Source organism: Petromyzon marinus, chromosome 10 (genome assembly GCF_048934315.1).
Source record: "Petromyzon marinus isolate PM22_M1 ecotype Great Lakes invasive population chromosome 10, UKy_Petmar_22M1.pri1.0, whole genome shotgun sequence".
NCBI classification, from domain to species: domain Eukaryota; kingdom Metazoa; phylum Chordata; class Hyperoartia; order Petromyzontiformes; family Petromyzontidae; genus Petromyzon; species Petromyzon marinus.
The window spans coordinates 11,253,799-11,278,954 of NC_133676.1; the positions used below are offsets into that span (position 1 = coordinate 11,253,799).

General features: G+C 43.2%; 2 protein-coding genes across 5 annotated transcripts; one reads left to right on the forward strand and one right to left on the reverse strand.

Moving 5' to 3' along the window:
• The first annotated feature begins 1,481 nt into the window (after nt 1-1,481).
• OSGEPL1 (O-sialoglycoprotein endopeptidase like 1) lies at nt 1,482-6,432 on the forward strand. Of its 3 annotated transcripts, none has more exons than XM_032951284.2 (8): nt 1,482-1,963; nt 3,689-3,920; nt 4,587-4,748; nt 5,139-5,343; nt 5,485-5,633; nt 5,729-5,859; nt 5,962-6,033; nt 6,118-6,432. In XM_032951284.2, exons 1-8 carry the CDS (start codon nt 1,680-1,682, stop codon nt 6,194-6,196), a joined length of 1,314 nt encoding a protein of 437 aa, XP_032807175.1. In that variant the 5' UTR covers nt 1,482-1,679; the 3' UTR covers nt 6,197-6,432. The 3 variants fall into 3 exon arrangements, with proteins under 3 accessions (XP_032807175.1, XP_032807176.1, XP_032807177.1); XM_032951285.2 differs by having other exon boundaries at nt 3,689-3,774; nt 4,654-4,748; XM_032951286.2 differs by having other exon boundaries at nt 1,482-1,709; nt 3,689-3,774.
• Nucleotides 6,433-7,299: 867 nt separating this feature from the next.
• Nucleotides 7,300-25,152, reverse strand: LOC116940909 (uncharacterized). Of its 2 annotated transcripts, XM_032951282.2 has the most exons (18): nt 25,024-25,152; nt 23,282-23,391; nt 22,680-22,843; nt 21,344-21,462; nt 20,831-20,977; nt 20,215-20,706; nt 19,184-19,415; nt 18,483-18,563; nt 18,304-18,370; nt 18,010-18,179; nt 16,881-17,123; nt 16,686-16,784; nt 15,753-15,946; nt 14,746-14,920; nt 12,259-12,415; nt 11,204-11,357; nt 10,128-10,239; nt 7,300-9,595 (listed from the first exon to the last, which is right to left on the reverse strand). In XM_032951282.2, exons 1-18 carry the CDS (start codon nt 25,042-25,044, stop codon nt 9,411-9,413), a joined length of 2,922 nt encoding a protein of 973 aa, XP_032807173.1. In that variant the 5' UTR covers nt 25,045-25,152; the 3' UTR covers nt 7,300-9,410. The 2 variants fall into 2 exon arrangements, with proteins under 2 accessions (XP_032807173.1, XP_032807174.1); XM_032951283.2 differs by lacking the exon at nt 18,483-18,563.
• Between the last annotated feature and the right edge of the window lie 4 nt (nt 25,153-25,156).

Genomic DNA, 25,156 nt, shown 5'->3' on the forward strand with positions numbered 1-25,156 from the left:
TGTTACTTTCAGAAATCAACCGCTTGTCTTTCATTGTCCTTTTCTCTCTACAATGTTTATGCTTCTGACGTTTGCTACCCTGCGATATGGCTTGTGGTTAATTTACAGGGCAATTGCTTTCCATGTTGTTTCAGAAATATCTTCTTTCTTCTAGAACTCAGGACTTATTGAGCCACTTCAATCAGGTATGGATAGATGACAAGCACCGCGTGACTCTAAGCGACAAGATTATAATCCCATTTCTCTTCGAAGAATTACCTGAGTACGATGCGTATTTTTTTTTAGGTCGAGGTTTTTAGTTAACTCCACATTCATTAACCACAACCAAGGGCACTTACAATTTTACTGCTACGACTTCACCTTGTGGTAAACTGCACTAGTGCGTGACTCTTTCGCAGGGTTCAGCAGCGTCAGCAAATTCAACTTTCCCCAACATTACACATATACATTATGAGACCTCCTTTGCCAGAAACAAGATATAGGAATAGGTTTTACCCTTTTAACTGGCACAAAAACTGACACCTTTATTCAAAGCATCATGTTTGCAATAACCACAACACAAGCAGTCAAAAAGCTGTCTCGGGTGTGGACCAATCAAATTCAAGTACAGTGCATATTATTATCAGAGTTGTCTTTTTTGTTTGCATTTTGACTGCTTGTGTTGTGGTTATTGCAAACATGATGCTTTGAATAAAGGTGTCAGTTTTTGTGCCAGTTAAAAGGGTAAAACCTATTCCTATATTACACATATAGTCTATGTTCCACCTTACTCCATGTCAAATTTGTAAATGGTAACACTCATCATGGCACAAAATCCATAACTAAAAAAATATTTAACAGCACACAACGGTGCGCATTGCATGTACAAAAGCACTCAAGCCTTATCCACACCACCAGTTTGAAATAACTCAATGTATGCCCATTGTCGTATAGACCACACACTCAATACGTTAATAAAATTATGGCCACGTTCCAACGGGCAGAAGCGAAATAGGCAACAACTTTAGACCGGTTTTCGTTTTCATTAAGACCCAACAGTACAGCAGAGTCATCAATGTCCCTTGTTGCATTACGCCTCAGGGTGCCCACATAAATGAAATGGCTTTCCCTTTCACTACTTATTGAGTCATTGTTGCCTTTAGGTTAAGTGATAATCGGGCCCCGTGGTGAGCGTCTTATAATGCGGAGAGTACACAGTACTGTACTATATACAGGTTGCTTCTATTTTTATTTTGACACTTCTCAGAATTTGCATCAATACCACAATAAATGTGCTCTAGCCTCTGGGCTCCTGGAGACCACCTGGAGAATATTTACAGGCGTAGCGTTGACAACGGTGGCGAACAAGCGGAGACTCTTTGACTTTTTCAAGCTATTAACAAACGTTTGTTATCATTTCACAGTTTAGTATCCGTTCTTTAAGATGTTTTGTATTTGCTATTTGTGGGGGCTTAATGTCTCTTGTCCGCCCTCTGCTGGTTTCTTGATGCGATGCAACGCCGCCGCGTCCTTGGTAAAAACACAAGTTGTTCCGGAGCAACATTATTTTACTATTGTATCCAATGCAGCATCAAACGTAAACGCGCCTAAAAGTTAAAACATACGCATTCATACATATAATCGTAACATCACGATAACATCAGCAGCAGCAAACACACACAACAACAACAACGACGAAGATGAACAACTTCACACGAACGCTGCGCCGGGTGAGCGCGAGGTTCACGGTCTCCGGCGCAGGGGGCCTCCCTCGGCTAGTCGCCCCGCGGGGCTGCCGTTCGCCTTCGCGGGCGGAGTCCGGCGGGGCGAGCCGTAGGCCCCAAGCGGTGTCCACGGGCGGTGCACCTTGCCTGGTACTGGGCTTGGAAACGAGCTGCGACGAGACGGGGGCGGCGGTCCTGTGCGCTCGGAGCGGCGCGCTGCTGGGCGAAGCCCTCCACTCGCAGAAGGAGGTTCACGTGAGGTGATGGGAATGCCACGTTTATTAATGTTGGTTTCATTGATTTTGGTATAGCCCCCTGTGAGCCATTCGGCTCTTGAATCGGGTGCAATCGCAACAAATAAACAAAAAACACGAACAAGAAAAATATCTTAGGGTGACTATGTGTTGACTGTGCAAACAGGAAAAATCCAGGGGAAAAAAACAATCAAAATATTCCTGAAATAGCACCGTACACCAACGCTGTGTGCAAAAAATCCCAGTGGGATGCAAGTCAAACAACAACAACCACAAGACAACTTAGTTTAAAAGCCATCAATCTAACTCCGTACTACAACAAAACAAACATGGCCACACCAAAAAACGTTTTCGAAATCACCTAAATAAAGCCATAAAAGCAATGTAACAGTGATCATAGGAGCTGTGACCGAAATTGTCACAATGAACGACATAAACAACATGTACCACCAAACCCTGTAGCCATAGCTGGCTGCATGAATCACTCCACAACAGCAGGGGCATCAGTAGGAGTATCAACATTTTTCAATGCACCTTTAAAGATCAGCACACTAAATAAAAAACACAAGATCATACGTTGTGTTTTATATCTGCGCAGCAACGGGGTTTGTTTGTTTTTATATCACGTCTTGGACGTCACGGGGTTGCTATAACGCCACGATGTTACTGTAACTTTAAATTGTTGCGGGGTTTTCTTTCTCCTCCTCGCACTGAGTGACATCAAGACAGCCCTGTGCATTTTCAGTTTTGTTGTAAAAGTATATCCTGTAGCGGAGAAAAAACACACATGTTCCATAAGTAGTAGCTGTATAATAATGTCATGTTTTCACGTTTCAATGATTTCGCTTTGCACATACGGTAGTGGTTGCTTTAAAGTCACAGATTTCATAAATTAGCTGTAATTTAAAAGTGATCATACAAGAATGTTCGTACGTTTAAAAAGTTAAGTAGTTGTTTCTTGCTCAAATGAGCATTGAGGCGGTGCCCATCTGTTTACAGCCTTGATCTCGTGGTGGTCATTCCATATTCATATGGCGGGGCGAGGGTGAGTCTCTCCATAGTACAACCACTGTTGACTTCCTCACAAAGTGGTACCTATATTTTAACACATTTTTATTGTTTTCTTATCAACCCCCATGAGTGATGAGTCAACAATTTCCTGTAGATGTAGATGCCACTGGTTCTTCACGTTCTGCAGATGCAGATGCCACTGGTTTCTCATGTTCTGTAGATGTAGATGCCACTGGTTCTTCACGTTCTGTAGATGTAGATGCCACTGGTTCTTCACGTTCTGCAGATGTAGATGCCACTGGTTTCTCATGTTCTGTAGATGTAGATGGCATTGGTTCTTCATGTTCTGTAGATGTAGATGCCACTGGTTCTTCACGTTCTGCAGATGTAGATGCCACTGATTATTCACGTTGTGCAGATGTAAATGCCACTGGTTTCTCATGTTCTGTAGATGCCACTGATTCTTCACGTTCTGCAGATGGAGATGCCACTGGTTTCTCATGTTCTGTAGATGTATATGCCACTGATTCTTCACGTTCTGCAGATGTAGATGCCACTGGTTTCTCATGTTCTGTAGATGTAGATGCCACCACCGCCAGCTATTGCGCCGCGCGTTTGAACAGGCAACTGGACATACGGACAGGTTTGTTCGTATCTCTGAAAGTTCGTTAGTCGAATGTTCGTCAAGTAATGGAGTTCCCGGTATTTGTTTTCCACCAGGAATGGTGGCATCATCCCGACGCTGGCGCAGCAGCTGCACAGGGAGCACATTGCTGGAGTGGTGCAGGAGGCGTTGAGGGCTAGCGGTACAAGCCTCTGCCACCTGCACGCCATCGCCACCTCCGTACGGCCCGGCCTGGCGCTCTGCCTGGCCGTGGGGCTGGAGCACAGCGCCCTGCTGCTGGAGCGCGCCGGCCCGCACGCCAAATTCATCCCAATCCACCACATGGAGGTGCACTTGCGTGGAAACAAGGGTTATTTGTACAAAGCATCATCACTTGGTCCGAGTGGGCATTCTACGATTGACCCCGCCCCTAACCCAAGAGATTTGGGGGAATATTTCATAATCCGTGGTTGTGATTTGATGCGAGAAGTAGCGTGTATGTCTCGTACTTATTTGTTCTGCCTCATTTGCGCTGTTTTGTTTTTGCCTAATTACCTTATTGAAATACCAGCAGTTAATTTTGGGTATTATTTATATAATCTGTAATCAAACTATTCTTCCATGCATGAGCCAATGCATGTATTTTGAACTCAAGAATACATTTTAATACATCGATTGTTACGTGCCTCATACCTGGCACTCTTATGATTAGACGATTATTGCATTGTTTGGCAGTCTACTTTTGCCCCTAAGTGTCGATTTTTTTGTCAGTTCCCATGACCCAAAGTGTGCCTGCCTGTGGGATAGTTTGCTTTGCTTTATACCTACATACAGTAGATACTATCCAATATAAGCATTCTGTAGATTGACACATTCAACTGCCATTTTCTGATGAAAGAAAGGCCTCCTTGTGCCGATTTAGCTGCATTTTTCTCATGCTCAAAATATGTATTGAATGTATTGCTCTCTCTCCTTTCTGGATATCCGGTGTGATTGTTTCTATGTGGTGGTCAGGCCCATGCACTGACAGTGCGGATGATGCAGCAAGTGGAGTTCCCATTTCTGGTGCTGCTTGTGTCAGGTGGGCACTGTCTGCTTGCTGTAGCGCGAGGGGTCGATGATTTCCTCCGGCTCGGGCAGACGCTGGATGAGGCACCTGGAGATATCTTCGACAAGGTGCTGACATGTGGAAATATTTGTTATATGCTGTGGTGATTTATGAAGCAATGGTGTTGCGTTTTGGTGGGTATTAACATTTAGCTAGGACATCCTATAATAGATGGGTAAAACTAACAAGGGAATATGGACTGATGGAGAGAAGGATTAAGAGAAGTAGAGAGAAAATTTGATGGTGGGATGAGATTAGAAGATTAGGAGCTTACTGGGTGGAGGTGGTAAGAGATTGTGAGAAGTGTAAGATATTGGGTGTGTTGCATTTTAAAACCTTAATCTATTTATATATTTACAACTCATAAAAAAATGTAGCAGCCTTTTAAATGTACAATAATTGAATTGTCAACTCTTATCAAAGTTTTTACAACACACGTTATTTCATTTTTTCTGCAGGTTGCCAGGCGTTTATCACTGCATAATATTTCAGAGCTCTCTGCAATGAGCGGTGGTCAAGCCGTGGAGCACATCTCAAAAGATGGGAACAGAATGGCGTTTCATTTTAAACATCCTCTTGAAAAGTACAGGGACTGTAACTTTTCATTTTCCGGACTTCGCACCCAAGTCAGCCAAACAATAAAGCAAAAGGAACTTGAAGAGGGTAACCAGATGCAGGGGAAAGACTAAAATGTGCACTGTATGACTATTTTTGTCCTAATAGATTAATGGATATGCTGTTTGGTTCATGTTCAGGAACTGTTGAATCTGTGATAACAATGCTAGTTCTTATGTATGATTACAGGAATTAAAGAAGGACAAGTATTAGAGTGTGCCAGTAGCATCGCAGCAGCTACTCAGTACACTGTGGCAGCACACATCGCGAAGCGCACCCATCGTGCAATGGTGTTTTGTCTGCAAAACTCCCTCATCCCTACGGACAATCCAACATTGGTGTGTTTGATGCACCTTTTTTGGCTTTAACACAAATGCTGCCGTCAAAAAATGTCATCCAAATGTTAAACAAGTATGGTTGGGTGGGCCCACAGGTGGTGTCAGGTGGTGTGGCAAGCAACAGCGTCATAAAGGAAGCTTTAGGGCATGTGGCTACTGCTGTTGGATTCACTGTCATCTGTCCTCCCCCACATCTCTGCACCGACAATGGCATCATGATCGGATGGTAAGCACTTACTATTTAGAGTTATTGATTTTCAAACTTGTCATGTCATTGAACTGATAGACTGTGCAACACTAGCCTTCAATACCGTTTTCTTTCTTTCAGGAATGGTGTAGAGAGACTGCGTGCCAATGTCGGGATACTTCCAAATACAAGTGGCATTCGATTTGAGCCCAGGTGAGTTGGCATCATTAGCACACAACTCTTGACTTTTAAAAGTAATGCATTGCGTGAAAGTGATCTTGTGATCTCACTTTACAGGTCTCCCTTAGGAGTGGACATTTCTGAACAAGTATCAAATGCTTCAATCCGTGTGCCATTGGTTAATCTCAAAATATAATATACTTAAAATAAAACTAGAAGTACATGATCTAACATTTACTTTGGAGTATGGATTGTTGTGATTCTCTACTGTAATACATTTTTTAAAATTCCATCTCGTGTATTTTATTTAAAGTATATTGTTACATGTCATACATATAGCACCATTAGCCAACAGAATTGGTCATATCGGCTATGGGGATGGCACAAATGAGCTGTATTGTTGGTCTTTTCTGCACTTTGTGAAATGCCTTGTAGAAAAAAGACAAGGCTAGTGTGGCACACTAATCATTCCCTGGGGTTAAGGGGGGTCCCTATGAATAGCATTTAACCTTTCAACAACGCTAAGGCAAACATTCACTCCAAGTACTGCGGGAATGAGTGGGGAATGAACATTTAAAGGACTCATTGACAAGACAAAACCGCAGAGCATTGCAAATGACATGGATTCTGTGGCAGTGCTTTTAACTTCCCGTGCCAATTATTAGACAACGGTCAGTAGGTGGCATCACAGAGAATGCAATTGTTCGTGAACAGTGCGAAACTTGCTCAGTGCACACGCAGGTGCTAAGTGGATCGTTACTTTACAGTATTGCAAGATGTCTACAGCTTGGGAATGTCTTTATCCAACAGTACTGACAGCTGCTGCTGATAAAGCTTGCTAGTGAGGCGTGTTCAGGGCAATGCAGATCCCTGGGTTTGATCTTCCACAAACTTCATGGTCTACGCTTAACCGCATCTGCGCAAACCATCGCAGATGCGAATACCTGATCCACAAATTGACAATTAAAAACTATTCAGTGTGCGACTGGTCATCCAGAACAAACCATACATTTAACGACAAAATGCCCGATCCTGACACGGTTATTTGGCTCGACTACTTGGATGTGAAATAGTTGCTCTGCATCTAATCAGCCATTTGAAAGACGACTCCTGGAGCTGCTTACCTAGGGATGGGCGTTGTAAACCTTCCCACGGCTTTCAAAAGTGCCATTATTGCATTGGATCAGCTACTCACGTTTCTCTCTCCACGTGCATCTATTGTGCTTCAAAAGAACTGACTCAAAAAAAATTGTTTGCACCCGATATGCAAAATCGCAAAAATTATGAAACCAGACGGGGTTGACTTTAATCAGAGCTTTTTTAATGTGAAGCATACTTAGTATACTGCCTGCAGTTTTAAAGGATATTAGGGTGCAATATTGTGCATGTTCTGTTTATGTATGAAATAAAAGCTGTCCATTTTTTTATAGATTGCATCTGTATATGCTTTGCTCAGTACTCACAAGAATTTAGAATCGTAACAAATGCAAAACGTATCCTTAATCTTTGGTTTATTAAAAGCTGAAAATATATTACATTATTCTTGCAATTAATGTATTCAGTTTTGTTACATCCATTGGAAATGCTGAAATTCTGTATCATTCTGAACTCAAGATATATATTAAAACATGCAACATTCACAAGGGTTTTTGCAATTAAAATAAGTATGCAACTATGTTGTCACTTTTATAATCACCATATTATTACGGTAAATAATATTTACGTATAAAATGTGAATGGTTGTCTAGTTCATGTGTCCTTTGTGGGCATGACAGTATTGCAGATGTGGTTTATTTAAAATGAAAGCACTTTCCAAAAGAACAATTGCTCAGAAAAATAAAATTATCTATGCATCGACTTAAGGCATTGACCTCAAACAAATATAATTCACATAAAGCAGCTTTTCCAAACTCAACCGCAAAATCCGATACGTGATATATGGCTCAATGTAATTTACTGCATATATATATCTCTATCATACATAGACTGGCATGAAGTGATGAGAGTAATATATCTTTTTTACTTTATCACTATTTGCTCCAACTTTAAAAGATCGTCAGTGCATTTGAGTTCCCTGTACAAAAATAACAAACCTTTTATGTTAGACACCAGCAGAACATGCAAGGCCCTGAGATGAATGTCTTGGATATATGGGTCATCTATGCCATTGCTGCAAAGTATTTAAATGTGAGCATACAAGTGATTAAGAAACAAAAAAACGTAAATGTCAAAATTCAATCCAAGTTGGGGTCAATAATCTGATTGATTTAAATATAGTCTTGCTCATTGAAGCCACTTTGCTGGACAATCAACAAGTCTACGTAATTCAGGGACTGCCATGTATTGCTCACCTGTGTAGGGGACGCATCGCTCACTTGAGTTATCGACACGCAACTGAACATCACAATGCGTGCCAACTCAGTTACGCTGAAATCGACACCGACCCAGTGGGTCTCAGTGCTTACCCACATCGCTTCTCAGCAAATCTGTCGTGAGACAGCGGCCGGTCACGAGTACAAAAAAATATCAGCCCACACCTTCCGATACATTGGGATGTAAATCCAGCGCTGCCTGTTCGCCTAAAACCATGTCACAGCTTCTGAATCGCAGCAGCATCACTCCACACCACAAATACAAATGAAGGCGAGAGATGGAAGCAAGTCTTGACTGCGGCCGACGTCAAAAATAAACATCTCATACAGGAGCCGACCGTCGAACCTCCCAGTTTCAACCTTACACGCTGCCAACGGTCGACCATCAACCGAATCAGGATCGGGCATGGCCAATGTGGCCACCTGATGCACAAATGGCACATCAAAGATTCGGTGCAAGCACGGCCACATCCCAAACCATCGATCGCATTGTAAACACCTGCTGTCTTCATTCCTTCAAAGGTGGAATGGACGAGATCCACTGCGCTGAACAGCCAATAGAATCCATACGAAAGGGACTGCCATTATACATTTTAGCTGATGTCTTTCAAGTGGCACATTGATGTCACTGTTATATGCCAGTTAAGCTAGACTGTATTAATGGTATGCTAAATGGATAGACACGTACATTCACCATGGCAAGAGACCATAAATTTAAGAGCGGATATTTAATAAACATACTTAACAGTGCTAGGTTATTGCTTTATGTTTCAACCACATATCTGGTCCACTTACCCTTCCAATCGGCATACTTTAAAGACACCACCACTTTTTTCACTCTGAAACACGAATTGTACATATCCTCTGAACCACTGCTCTTCCACATGAGTGCATTTTTTCAGCCCAAATTTTTTAAAACTTCAGTGCACAACTGCCAAATTTCTGCATTTCGGTGGAACGTCTAAGGGTACGTGGCAGATAATGCACCAGTGGTATATTTGCTCCATACCCAGTCACAGCCCACTCACGTCAGACAGGCTAAGGACCGACCGTTGCCTCCTCCACATCGGATGCATCATTATTGCTGATGGTCCTCAAGCCACTGGCCCTGAGAGAGACGATGCTGGGGCAGGACGTTAAGAGAGCCGACAAACCAGCGAAGGTGGCCCCCGTGTGGTCCAGGTTCAGCTGCGCGAGCACCGGCAAGCGCAGCTGTCTCAGGCCTGGGGTGGGGAAGGGGAGCAAGTGCATAGCTCTTAATAAAGTCTGTGGCAAATATTTCTATACGGTACAAAACAGTGCAAAGAAATGCTATGCAGTGTCCTTGTGACACTTTAATCCATTTGTTCATTCATTTATTAAGAACAATTTATGGAAACAATGTCATACTAAATTACCAAATATTATGCCTTTCATGATTTTAATTAAGTGTCATTTATAAAAAGACAAAACATTCTTGGATTTGCCAAGCAATATGCAGAAATGTTTAATTTAATTTACAGTCCTGTCAGTCCACTACTGGATGAAGACCTCTGAAAACTCTGTCAGACAATCACAGGGTTATTTGACAATATTTCATCAAGCTGATCAGTGCAGGCTGAAGGTGGGAAGTCAGGAACAATTCAGATATCACTCGTCACTGACGTTTCGTGCACTGTGCTAAGTTCATAGCACAGTGTGCGAAACCATGCCACCACTCTGCCCTGAGTGTACTTAATTTCTGGCCAGTGTACGAATGTATGGAATGTGTCGCACCCCTGTCTGTGATGCGGGTGCGGCTCAGGTTGAGCTTGGTGAGGCGGTTGCAGTGGCGAATCCCATGCTTCAGGACACTGTTCCCCACATTCGTCTCCACCAGGCTTAGCACCTGCGGCATGAGAGATGTGGGAGCGCCACTGTGAGACGAGCAGGGCACTCTTCAACCACCATGTACATGGACATCCCTTTTGTCAATCCACTGCTAGATAAAGGCCAATGCCTGTGTGGGTCGTGGAGGGTTATTCGAGCATATAAAATAATCAACTAAATTAGTTATTTTTTTGTATTAAACTTTTATTTTACCAGGTAAGGCCCAGAACTAGATTAGCTCTTTTCAAAAGCGACCTGACCACAAATGATAGCTCAACAAAGTGGCATATCATGTGTAAATTGATAGCAGCCAAATACTCTAAACCTACAATTATAAATGTGGGGGCAAAAACCAGAAGACCCGGACGAAAACCTACACGAACACGGGGAGACATGCAAACTCCAAATATATAGGCACCGTCAGGGTTGGGATCGAACACATGTCCTCCTGTGTACCAGGCACCCATAACACTGGTATGGGCTGGTGAAAGCAGGGACCACAGATGGCGAAGCATATACAGTAAATCAGCAGATTTTGCTGCTCAAAAGCCATAATGCATGGTAGTCACCCATTCAAGCTTTATCCAGGCTAAAACCTCTGAGAACTGATGGGATCAGGTGCATTTCAGGTTAATTAATCAGAGCTTCATACCATCATTCACCCACAAATATAAAAGTAAATGATTCAGAAATCATTTCCATCTCTTGTCTCTCACATTGTATTTTCTGTAATATGTTTGGAAAGAATAAATCACCACCAAGCAATTAATACCCAAGTACTTCCAAGAACACACTGGCAACCGCAACCAAAATACATCTCTAACGATCAATTTGGAGGTCTACCTGTCATCCAGGAATGCATTAATGGCCTAAACATCTACAGCAGAATTTACATAAATCATGTTATCTCTCTATTACCATAGCTATGTGAAGATAACTCTCTGTGGGGCATGAGCAGATGGCTAGTGATAGTGGCCAGTGACCTGCAGGTGTGGCAGGGAGACGACGTAGGCTGCCACACCGCGACTGGTGACGGGCGTGCGGTCCAGACTGAGTTCCTCGAGCAATCGAAGACCACGCAGCTTCTCGAGGCCACAGTCCGTCACACGCGTGTTGCTCAGCACCAGCTGCTTCAGGCTGGAACAGGGGACCAGGGGGTTAAAGGCAATTGTGAACAATTCATAGTCTGCTCAAATAATTTCCAAGTCCTACGACCCAAAAATATTGTACGTATCAGATAAAGGCTTCCGTACACCATGTTAGTTATAGGTGTTGTGTGATATTGCAGACATTGAAGCATAGTACAATGAATTTTGGTGCAGTACCTCCTGCTGACAAATTAGGCCCACACCAGCCTACATCACCTATCCAAGCTGACCTCTGCATAGCTTCCGTGATCTGACGAGATCGGGTGCATTCCAGGTGATTTGGTCATAAGCAAAATATTAACTGGGTTTGAATAAGTCAGAGCTCATTTGAATAGCGGTGGTCAAATAACCATTTGCATGTATTAATGTTTACACAAGTGCTAATAAATAATCCCCACTTATGCCTCAAAATAAATCAATTACATGAAATTTTAATATTGCCCAATTATTAATATTACATTTATTGTGCAAGTGTACATTACCAGGAGACTTTAGAAGCAATAGCAGACTGCTGTTCATTATCCCAAGGGGACCTTTTGAGAGAACCCATTCACATTGCATCTAAATACCAAGAGGAAATGTACTTTTGTGACAAAAAATGAAAATCCACATCTGTTGTTTATCACTACATGAGGCTTCTTGCAGTTGCTGTGTGCATGTGTGTATGTATGCACATGTGTATCAACTCATAACACTTGGGTCTGTCCTGTGACCTCCTGTGACTTAAGACCTCAAGACTCCTTGTGGACTCAGGAGTCCATCTCGCTTGGCAAAATTGCCATGGTGACATCACTGATATTTAGTGGTAAATGGAAGTTGCTGTGTGTTTTCACGTGCAGGTCCATGTGTATATGTATTAGTGGTTGTTTGTGTGTCCATGTGTGCATTACCCCTTAAGACATGCAATGTGCTGTGCGCCGGCATCAGAGATGTGAATGTAGTCCGTGAGGTTGAGCTCTGTGAGCAGTGTGAGTCGCGTGATATGTTCCAGGCCTGCATCCGTCACGGTGAGCCTGCATGGCAGACGCAGCACGCTGAGCCTTAGCCCTGGTGAGAGGACACATGTAGGACATGCGTGAGCAATTTGAAATGGGACACGGGTGGGATGTGTGTAGGGTGTAAACAAATACAACGATGGCAGTGCCATACAATGCGCATTTACGTAAAAAATATTCTTTCAAACAATAAATTTGAATATTGTTATCGTTAACCAGATGACAGCCTCCCTAAAATTTTGCCATTGCACAATCTACACGTTTTTTTACACAGTTGAACAAAGCGGTGGTGCAGTAGTTACAGCGAGGGGAAAACGTATTTGATCCCCTGCTGATTCTGTACGTTTGCCCACTGACAAAGAAATTATCAGTCTATAATTTTAATGGTAGGTTTATTTGAACAGTGAGAGACAGAATAACAACAAAATCCAAAAAAACGCATGTAAAAAATGTTATAAATTAATTTGCATTTTAATGAGGGAAATAAGTATTTGACCCCCTCTCAATCAGAAAGATTTCTGGCTCCCAGGTGTCTTTTATACAGGTAACGAGCTGAGATTAGGAGCACACTCTTAAAGGGAGTGCTCCTAATCTCAGCTTGTTACCTGTATAAAAGACACCTGTCAACAGAAGCAATCAATCAGATTCCAAACTCTCCACCATGGCCAAGACCAAAGAGCTCTCCAAGGATGTCAGGGACAAGATTGTAGACCTACACAAGGCTGGAATGGGCTACAAGACCATTGCCAAGCAGCTTGGTGAGAAGGTGACAACAGTTGGTGCGATTATTCGCAAATGGAATAAACACAAAAGAACTGTCAATCTCCCTCGGCCTGGGGCTCCATGCAAGATCTCACCTCGTGGAGTTGTAATGATCATGAGAACGGTGAGGAATCAGCCCAGAACTACACGGGAGGATCTTGTCAATGATCTCAAGGCAGCTGGGATCATAGTCACCAAGAAAACAAATGGTAACACACTACGCCGTGAAGGACTGAAATCCTGTAGCGCCCGCAAGGTCCCCCTGCTCAAGAAAGCACATATACATGCCCGTCTGAAGTTTGCCAATGAACATCTGAATGATTCAGAGGACAACTGCGTGAAAGTGTTGTGGTCAGATGAGACCAAAATGGAGCTCTTTGGCATCGACTCAACTCGCCGTGTTTGGAGGGATGCTGCCTATGACCCCAAGAACACCATCCCCACCGTCAAACATGGAGGAGGAAACATTATGCTTTGGGGGTGTTTTTCTGCTAAGGGGACAGGACAACTTCACCGCATCAAAGGGACGATGGACGGGGCCATGTACCGTCAAATCTTGGGTGAGAACCTCCTTCCCTCGGCCAGGGCATTGAAAATGGGTCGTGGATGGTTATTCCAGCATGACAATGACCCAAAACACACGGTCAAGGCAACAAAGGAGTGGCTCAAGAAGAAGCACATTAAGGTCCTGGAGTGGCCTAGCCAGTCTCCAGACCTTAATCCCATAGAAAATCTGTGGAGGGAGCTGAAGGTTCGAGTTGCCAAACGTCAGCCTCGAAACCTTAATGGCTTGGAGAAGATCTGCAAAGAGGAGTGGGACAAAATCCCTCCTGAGATGTGTGCAAACCTGGTGGCCAACTACAAGAAACGTCTGACCTCTGTGATTGCCAACAAGGGTTTTACCACCAAGTACTAAGTCATGTTTTGCAGAGGGGTCAAGTACTTATTTCCCTCATTAAAATGCAAATTAATTTATTAAAATTTTGACATGCGTTTTTCTGGATTTTTTTGTTATTCTGTCTCTCGCTGTTCAAATAAACCTACCATTAAAATTATAGACTGATAATTTCTTTGTCAGTGGGCAAACGTACAAAATCAGCAGGGGATCAAATACTTTTTTCCCTCACTGTATCACATTGTGGTATGACCTGAAATTGATTTTTGGCTACAGCTAATATCTGACATGGAATCAAGAGGCCTCATCTACCAGTTGATTGATAAAGGGCCATGAAAAATAACAATATAAAAACAATTATATATTATCCTATTGATCCAATAGTGTTTCTCAGTGCAGACACTGTTCAGTGACTTACTTTATATATGAATAGAATAGATAATCTCGAAAAGGTCAACCGTGAGAGGTCGCAATGGATGGGAGTTTAAAAAAACACTGAGGTCGGGAAAAGTATATTCTAATCCATGCGTCAGTAAACAGGTAAATATATATTTGGTTTACCAACCAATATAATCAGAGCCATAAACTGGAAAGGTAGTGCAATAACCAACTAGGTTATAAAGGCTCCACTCTGCAAGCTATCCAACTGATATCTATGTAGATGATAGATGTAACTGCACAGCTTGAGTTAATCATTGCAGGCTTTCTATTGCTGTGTCACTAACCTGAGAGAAGACGCAGAGCCTGGTCGCCTTCAACTGAGCGAACGCCAAACAGACTGAGATATGCGAGCGTAGGGTGGTCCGCAAGTGCGGCCAGCGACTCCTCGCTCACCGCCGTGTTGTCCAGGCTGAGTGCATGCAATGATAGCAGCTGGCGCAAGCAGGACACGTCCACAACCTGGTGGATACAAAGAATAATCTTCTTTGGTTCTTTCGGTAAAGTCACGTAGAATGAGAATAAAATAATAAATTGATAAAATAAAATAACACAATAATATTCTCACGACGTTTCAGCCACAACACAAGCGGCCTTCATCAGGTGAAGGGGCGAGACTGGTAGGTAGGACAGCCCTGATGAAGGCCGCTTGTGTTGTGGCCGAAACGTCGTGAGAATATTATTGTGTTATTTTATTTTATCAATTTATTATTTTATTTTCATTCTACGTGACTTTACCGAAAGAACCAAAGAAGATGAATCATTGCAGTCACGAAAGCTTTAAATCGAAAGATACAAAGAATAAATTTAGTTTTAGTTTTTTTTATGCTTTCCAACTAAGCATTAATGGATGAGCTGTCTTTCGGAAATGTTTGGCTCACGATAACTCTCGTAATGGCCACCCAATATTAATAACATTTTATTTAAAAATTGTGTTGTTATTAAGGACACACTATAGACAACTGATTAAATTGATCTAAGGGTTGCCTAAAACCTGTTGATACATAACTGCACTATAATAATTTGCCTTACCGGTAAAGGTGATGACGTCATCACACGTTTTACATTGTGTGACATTCCGTTGTGCTGCTTGGAACATAACAGTATTGTCGCAAATCAAACACTTCCAAGGACAACCGTATATTGGAAACGTCACAGAATCAAAGACTTACGTATGATTTTCTTCCTTTTTTAATACAAAGAGAAGCTATTCATTTGATATGCTTGATTTTCATGCACGGCCATCTACAGGAGCGCGTGACTGAAGAAGGCGACGAGTGACTGGGCTCTGTACCGCGGTGTTTTTGACGCTGAGTCCATGCAGTTGTGGCACGGTGCGCGGCAGCTCCCGCACGGTGGCCTCGGTGACGGCTGTCTGGTTCAGGCTAAGCTGGACGAGCGACGGCGGCGCCTGCTCCAGGTACGCAAGCAAGCCTGCATCGGTCACTCGCGTCCTGTCCAACACCAGCTGCTTCAGGCTCCTCAGCTCTGGAGCATGATCAGTCAGGAAAGAAGTGTCAGAAGGTAGCAGTCACTGTCTAATGTACACTTAAATCCACTGATGGAAGAATGCCTCTGCACACCATGTGGATTATTGGAATTATTTAACCATTCCACCACGATTATCTAAGTAGTTTGATGAAGGTGGGGAACATAGGGTGTGGAAGCATAGATTTTGCTGTACTGTCCTCTGCTGTCCACCACTTTGACCCACAGCAGCCTGTAAAACCGGTTTTTGCATGCTGATCACCCATTCAAGCACTATCCAGGCTCAACTTTGCTTCGTTTCAGAGATCTGATGAAATCAGGTGCATTCCAGGTGACTTAGTGATCGGCTTACTTTACGATACATGCTATTAATTACATAGCTGTTAGCGCAGTCTAAATATGACTAATAGTATAGCATTATACCTCCTTATATAAAAAAGATAAAATCTCACGAGAAAAGGACACTCGTTAGATCAGTCTTCATTATAAAATAAAGAGTGATATCTAAAATTTCCGAGATGTCATTGCCTATGATCCATATTCGTATGTAATAATTCGCTTTTATGGCAAAACAATGTGCCAGATGGCCTGCACGCGTGCTTCAATGACGTTTTGAAACTTGCGGTCCAAAGTTGTTCTACATGATTATGAAAACGTCATTGTCGACTACCAGATTTGGTTTACAGACCATCAAAGAAACTATAAACGAAAAATGATGTACACCGTAAATCTGCATTACCTTTAATGTAAACGAGGCACTTGTCAGACAGCATAACGCAGGACGCCAGGTTGAGGTGGTGCAACCGCGACAATGATGTAAGGCACTCGAGACTCCGGTCTGATAGAATGACAATGATACGTTTCAACTATCAACACATGCAAACTGATCTCACATAGTGCGTCTTTGCAAGGAAGGTGGAGGTTGTGCACAGACCAGTGATGAGTGAGGAGGAAAGAAGGCTAAGGCTCTTGAGGGATGGAAATAGCCGCAGCTGATGAAGCAGTTCATTAGTGGTGAGCGAGTAGCAGTCCAAGCGCAGGCACTGCAATGGACAGCCCCGGAACAAATCAAGGGTCCTCGGACGTAGCCTCTCATCCTTAACCAGATGAGCAATGATCTTCTCGGCTACGGATGGGTTCAGCCCGGCCAGGCTGCTGGTGAACTGCATGCTGGGGTCTACATTTAGAGGAGGAAGTGGGGAAGAACACATTTATAGCAATTGTTACAAAAATTGTGAACAATTCAGGTCACTGCCTTCTATGTCTACACTTTTTATATACAGGTAGTCCTCTACTTACGATGGAGATGCGTTAAGACGACCCCATCGTAAGTCAAAAGTATCGTAAGTCGAAGATGGCCTAGCCTACCCAGGAGTCTTAAAGAATGGTGATAATTTAGCAAAACAGAGCAATTTAGAGTACCGTACTGTATAAACTAAAAACTGTATGTATTTATTAATTACAATACTGTATTGCACAGTAAAATGTAAAGTAAAAACAAGGTAAATTCTTAGCCTACATATACGAACTGCAATTTAATAGAAAGTTTATTCAGGAAACAATCCTACTGCTATAAAAACTTTGAACATGCATTGAACGTATCGTATCGTGGCAACCCTAAAATGAAATCGCTAAAGCTACCTATCATACATGCATTGAACGTATCGTAACGTATCATATTGTACTGTACTCACCAAGATTCGTACGCTGCTGTGTTTGCCTGCCGCGCAAAATTTACAATATTTTACAATTTTGTCGTATCGCTATCGCCATAGTAAGATCAAAATATCGTAAGTCGGACCATCGTAACTCGGGGACTATCTGTAGCACAAGATTTAGTTTCCAAATCCCAAAAAATATATATTTTTGTCAGTCAGAGATGAAGCTGAGCTTTTGTTTTCAGAATAAAGTCACGTAAAAAATTACATGTGACGCAAGTTGAATTTACACCAACACAATCACATATTCAGAAAATGTTGGTCTAAAAACAGCAATTCTGACGTTTACATATGCATGTGCAGCTGTGCTAAGAATGTACACAACATGTGGTATTTGCAGCTCACCGGTAATCAGCACACACACCGTGCTCAATGCCAGCTCGCCAAGTGGTGGAATAACCCTGCCACGTGTTGGCCTCAGTCCAGGATCAAAGTTCACACTGGGAAAGGGGGGCAGCGCCACCTCAAAGTGCGGCGGCTGACGGTCAGGCCCATCGCCATCTGCGCCCTCATCCCTGCCAAAGGGCCCAGGACATAAACAATTTAATATTGTGCCGCGGATGTCTGTGAAAAAGACTCACCACCCATCACTACCATTCACATCCCAAACGCCTGTGCTGAATGAGTGCTGGTACTCACTGTAGCCGGTGTCCCTGCCCTGGGAAAAGATCGTGGTGCTGCCTGGCTCTTGGAGGAAAGCCCAGTACTGTAACACCAGGTAGGGGTGACATTAAACACAAATGCATTGAGTGGTATTGTGTAAAGCACTTAGGTCATTTGCTGATTCTCTTTAATCTGTTTTCGTAGACGTAGCTAACCTTGTTGCAGTCCAAATCTCTCATGAGGATCAAAACGGTGGTCATCATGCTCCTCCATTGCATCAAAGTTGAGTCCTCTCCCTAAAAAACAGATCCAAGCCAACTACAAGAAACGTCTGACCTCTGTGATTGCCAACAAGGGTTTTGCCACCAAGTACTAAGTCATGTTTTGCAGAAGGGTCAAATACTTATTTCCCTCATTAAAATGCAAATAAATGTATAACATTTTTGACATGCGTTTTTCTGGATTTTGTTGTTGTTATTCTGTCTCTCACTGTTCAAATAAACCTACCACTAAAATTATAGACTGATCATTTCTTTGTCAGTGGGCAAATGTACAAAATCAGCAGGGGATCAAATACTTTTATCCCTCACTGTATATTGAACTTCTTTCGCACCGTAAGTAGCCAAAAATGCTCAATCAATACATCTCTCTATATTACATCTAACTGTATATTTATGTAATCAATTCCTCATAGCTATTTGTAAAGAATCACTCATGCCTCCCAGTGGTTAAACTATTAATCACAATCTTGACTTTTATTTTTTCATCTTACGCTTGCTTTTTTATCTTGCTTAAATCGAATTACAATGGAACCCTACGATACATTTTATACATTGGTTCTCTATAATGGCTAAAGGATGGTGCATAGCAAGCACAAAGTGAATAGCTGTGTCAAGTTGCGTGAAGCTATGCTTACCCCAATTGTGATGGAAGCCAAACCTCTGTGGTAGCTGTCCATCCTCGTCCAAGTCTGGATGGGGTTGCTCCTCCAGCTCCATCTGCCCATCAGAGCCACGTGCTGCCTCCTGTACTGCCTCCTCAGCCACGTCCCCACTGCCGATCTCGATGTCCATGGCTTGATCCCTGCCCGATTCGTGGCTCATTGGCTCAGTACTTCTCTCTGTATGTGCACCACGTCCCTGCTCTTGCTGTGTTCAGAAAATAATTAGCCGACAAGTTCTGCGTTAATATTCTAGTTCAAACAAGGATTATTTCTTCAAGAAATTGCTACCAAATTATTTTCCAGTTGACTTTAAATTAAAATTTGGCATAATGCACCCCACACACAACTAATCATATTGGAAATATGGCTGTCTAGTGACAGGACAATTCCAAAAAGCTTCTCACAATTATGACACTCTAAGTCTGTCATTAATTACTTAAGAACTACCCTATAGCCCATCCAATGACGGCCGTATTGCAGTAAATCTGAAACATTCAAGCGAAAAGCAGACCACGTCATATTCATTGCATCCATTCCTGTGCAATTTGAAGGCTGTGGTGACACAGACTTATTTCATTTAAAGGTTATAATCCCTTGTTCATCAAGATGTCCTTTTTACTTCTATGTCTCAACACTGGGGAGGGGGGAGGAGACGCCTCACCCCATGTGGAGTGACGTCACCCTCTAATTATTATTAATGGCAGGGGGGTGTCCATTTGGAGGGCGTCACCTGTTCATGCTTATTGAGGGGGGCTGTTCGATGTGTGACATCACCTGCTCATGATTATTAATGAGGGGGGGGTTTCCATGTGGAGTGACGTCACCCACTCATGATTATTAATGAGGGGCGGGTCCATGTGGAGGACATAACCTGTTCATGATTATTAATGAGGGGGGCTAGTCGACGTGGATTGACGTCACGCGCATTACACTATGACATTCTTGAGTATAGTAGTAAATACACGTCCATTACTGTGTGCTGTATTACAAATGAGCTGAGTCACCTTTGCAGAGGAACATCCCTCACCCTCTATGGCACCCACGCTGCAGTCCTCAGTTGTCTTAACAACAGTGATCCGTGTGACCGTCACGTCTGTCACAACAGGAGTGTCGACTCCAACAGCGCTGCCACCCTGTGTTGTGATAGCTTCATTATTAACAGCCTCTTCATCTTGTGATGCACAGAAGTGGCCCTGTGTTGACTGAGTGACACCACCACCCTCTTTAGGCATGGGGCAGGCACAGCTTGGAGATGCATCTGCTCGGGAACTCTCCTCAGCCCTACGCACGCACAGTGTGCCATTGGGCACAAGCCCCAACTCTGCGAGCGTCAGCTCTAGTTCAGCGGTGCCAAAGTCCTGCCGTGGATATGGCTGGAAGAGCTGCACGGGCAATGGGAGCCCGGGACGGTGTTCGCTGAGGTACGCTTGCACATTGCGCAGAGTGGACGCGCACGGGAAGCGGTCGCGCAATAACTCTCCAGATGGCAGGCGAATCTGCGTTGAACATAAAAAAAGTGAGAAACATTTCAACAATAGCACAGGATTCTGTAAATGAAGCTTGTTCAACAGTCTGCTCGACATGCCTGTATGTTGTCAGTGGCGTAGGGAAAGGAATGACCTGTAGGAGGCACTGTCCAGACACACTGGTCTGGCGGCGGCCTCCAAGCACGCCGCCCCCCTCTGTGCTTGGTCCAGACCCAAGCGATGGCTTTTCTTGCTGCTGCTTTCTGTCCTCTTCAATCCTCTTCAAAACCATCTCACGCTCCTAAAAAAATCCCAGTCGTGAAAAACAGTTTGTCAATAGAATTATTTTAACTTAAGATTGACTTCATTCCTTTAGGATTGAACATAGTCCACAATTAAAAAGTCATGATATTTACAAAATGTTCATTCCAATTTCAACTTTCCTGGTCCTTGAGTTCTCTCCTGGTTAAACAAAAGAAACTTCAACTTTGTCAATATACAAGATGGCTAAAAAGTTTTTAAACCTAGGTAAAATGAAACGTATGATTTTAGTTATCTCAGTAAAATAACTTGGGTTAACTTGTATGGTAATTGATATAGATGTTTACTAAGAGGGAATGTGAGATATGGATACTTGTTCTTTAGACGTGTCCTGCAGCTAGGATACCTTGATCTTGCGCTGTTTCTCTGCCTTGGCATCAATGGCTTCTTGCTCTCTCTGCTTGTCTCCAAAATTTTCTTTTTCGGGGTTCCGTTTTCTGGAAACCACCTTTAATTCTTGGCTTCCTGTGAACAAAAGAAATATATACGCATAATTTTTGTGGCCATAGTGATATTAAAAATGCTTTGTATTTAATAGTTTCCTTTATACAGGAAAGTCTGAATTTGGATGTTTTGCCAATTGCATTAATGCTTCGCATCTGAGAAGAAACCGGATTAACCAGACAACCCAAAAATATGCCGGAATAAGATTGAAAAGCTTCAGACAGATGGAATCAATCCATTGATGTACTACCATCTCCTGGCCACCTTTCAGCTTCAGCTTACAACACCTGGTATTCCTGAGTTATCTCATGCAAGTATTAACCAGCTTTAACTCTGCTTAGCTTCTGAGATTTGATGAGATCAGGTGCGACAAGGGTTATATGGCGATGCTTCTGACACTATGTTGGTCATCGTCGGTGATAAACCTTTTACACTTGTATGAGACAACTTTATGAATTTGCATACTAATATATAAAAACACAAAACTATGGCTGCACTCAAGTGTCTTGGATTTGTATTAAGTTGTTGCATCTGATTACAGTGGAGTAAATAAAGTTATAATGGATTGAATACACAATACCTACGAACACAATTGATAATCATGTACAAATGACAAACTGCCAATTCTTGAAAGTCTTCTTTGGTTCTTTCGGTAAAGTCACGTAGAATGAGAATAAAATAACAAATTGATAAAATAACACAATGAAATTCTCACGACGCTTCAGCCACAGCACAAGCGGCCTTTATGTTGTGGCCGAAGCGTCGTGAGAATTTTATTGTGTTATTTTATTTGATCAATTTGTTATTTTATTCTCATTCTATGTGACCTTACCAAAAGAACCAAAGAAAATGAATCCTTGCAGTCACGAAAGCTTTAAATCGAAATTCTTGAAAGCTTTTGGGAATATGTACGATAGTGAGAGAGCCAAGATAATGCATCATAAAGATGAGATTTCTTTTAACCGTCAACCACGACCGCAGATTACAAAACGTCACACATGCATAGTGACCAGTGGTTCGCACGCTGCACTATGAACCCGGTCATCCGAGTTCTCAGCCATGGGCAAAATTAGTGGTGCACGATATCTGAATCAGTCACGGGACCATCATTAACGAACCCGCAAACAGCACACATGACTGACAGAGCTTGGGGAGGCCTTGATTCAGCAGTGGCTTGACAAGCGGCCATAATATTTATTCATACAGCAGCGGTTAATCACTAATTGGGAAAACCGGACCAGATCCCAGCTGTGCAGAATCCATGCTCTGGGAAGTTCCAGGTAGCTCAGCCGGGTGGTTGAAGGCTGCCATGGCGCCCTGGCTCACTGACGTAGCGGGCCACTTGAGGGAGAGTTGAGCGCTGCTACCCGGCTGCCGCCTCACGCTGTCGCCCTGAATTAGCCTGCAACAACAGCCACCGATTGACTTGCACGTACTCCCCATTCTTGAGGTATACGAGTTATGAAGTTAAAATGCATTCAAATTTACCAATAAAACATGTGTTAAATGGAACCAGTTGCTGACTTTCACAGAACTAAAACTTAAACACTACTGGGTTTTGTAAAATCATAATAATCATGTCATTTACGTATTTAGAAATACCTTTTTAAGGAAGGTACTGCATTGTGATATTTGGTCAAATTAATTGTCCACAAAGATGTGCTCACAACGTACTTGCTGTACAAACACTAAATGCCAATTTTGCATTTCAGCAGGTTTGTCATAAATCTGCCTTTGCCTCCCAAATGCTGGCTCAGTGGCATATGCCCCCTTACCCAGCCAATACACTAACACAAGGAAGTAACTCGCGATGTGCCAATGTAAAACATGCTGCACTGACCAGTCCACTGCGTCTTGCAGTGACACGAAGCCCGCGCTCAAAGCCTCCCGCACACGGGACTCCTCAAAGCCCATGGCCGTCAGGGCCTGTATCACCTCCCCCAGTGTCTGCTGCTCAGTGAGGAGGCATAGGGGAGATACAGACATAGCAGAAGTGAGGTAGGGAAGTGATTTGTGAATTAATTATGGAGTAGAAATTTGACCGTGCCTGCCTTAGTGCCCAGACGTTCGTGTGCTTCTTGCCCCTACACAATAAAATGCATACGGGCAATTCTAAAGTTGCGTAGATTTTAGTCACTCTATAAAGATGCGGGTATTCATTGGTATAATTAAGTGACTCTTTACTTGGGCATGGTATGCGAATTATGATGGTGAGTCATATCGAAACAAGGTAAGGCTAAAGTGGAACAGTATAACAAGACTCATGGTTTACAAGGGCTCGCCGCCATCAGATTATACATGTAGACATGTTTACTATCCACGGCTGGATAATGGTCTGTACACGCTGTGCGTGTCCCAAAAGTTATGTTACCATACTTCACACCACTCTGGTCAATGTGGGTTGGTGCGGGCGGGAGCATAGACTCAAGATCATAGAAGTACAGTACAACTATGTATTTTGATTAATTGCCTGATACTGCGCGCCACTGCTGAAAAATATATATGAACATAAGCGATTGACAGTGGCACGTGAAATGCCAGTTCTGATTGATCATATTCACTATAAACTTGCACATTACTTCTTCCCTCACTGTGTGGCTGAACGACGAGTGGGCCTCGCTCGGGCGTCCACACCTTCCAGCCTTCCGTACCAGCAACCCTAAACTACTCAGCTAAACAATACACATTTGTTATTTTACCAAGTAAGGCCCATTTGAGCGACCTGGCCACAAATGACAGGATTATCACGTGTAAATGTCTAGCAGACACACTACTCCGAACGCGTGTTTATAAACGTGGAAGGGAAGCCGAACAAAAACGAACGCGACCACGGAGAGAAGAACATGCAAACTCCACATGTACAAGCATCGTCAGGATTCGGGTCGGACCCACGCTTTTCCTGTATACCAGGCGAGGCGATTAACATGATTAATGTAAAACGGATTATAAACACCAGCTGTTATCTCAGCGCTACACAGCTAGGCTGCGTGTCCCGGCCCCTACTTTACCCAAACCTGTTGAGTCTAAATATTCGCCCAACAGCGAGAAAGACAATAATTGCGTTCAAAGTTACGACGAAGGGCATCTGTGGTCGACTTTGGAATCTCTTCGCATCGTCTTCTCTCGAGTTCTCAAAACCTTGCTCAAATTCAAGAAATGTCATCTCGTGCATAACAATCTTGAATGGTACCGTTTGTTGCTGGCCGCTTGTACATTTCTGAGCCTTTCCTATTCTTAGCATGCGTGACATTAGAGGAATCCCGTGGCGCCCGCCAGCTCAGCAATGCGTTATCACCGTCTGCGGAAAAAGAGCTTCACAGCTCATCGGATTCATCCGAATTGAATTAAATTCTGCCGTAGCAAGGGGACCTGCGCGCGAGAAGTCACTTTAAAGAGTCTTGTTTTGAATCATTGACGAAGCCACGAACTCGCGCGAGGCGCACAGCGATCGTTCGTGAGAGGCCGCCAGATAAAATAAAACATACACACTTGACACGCTCCGTTCAACGTCGTCTAATTTAAAAGTAATAAATTGCTTAAATTAACTTCGTTTAAATTAAATCAAACCCGTCCCCGTCTCACCTGCCCCGCTGTCGCGTCCATCGCTTTCCTCTCGCTCCGCGCACAGCACTCTGGGGCATAACTCCGGGGAGGGGGGGGAGGTAAACATTGCAAAGCGCGACGCGATTGGCCGAGAGCTCGACCAATGCAGCGG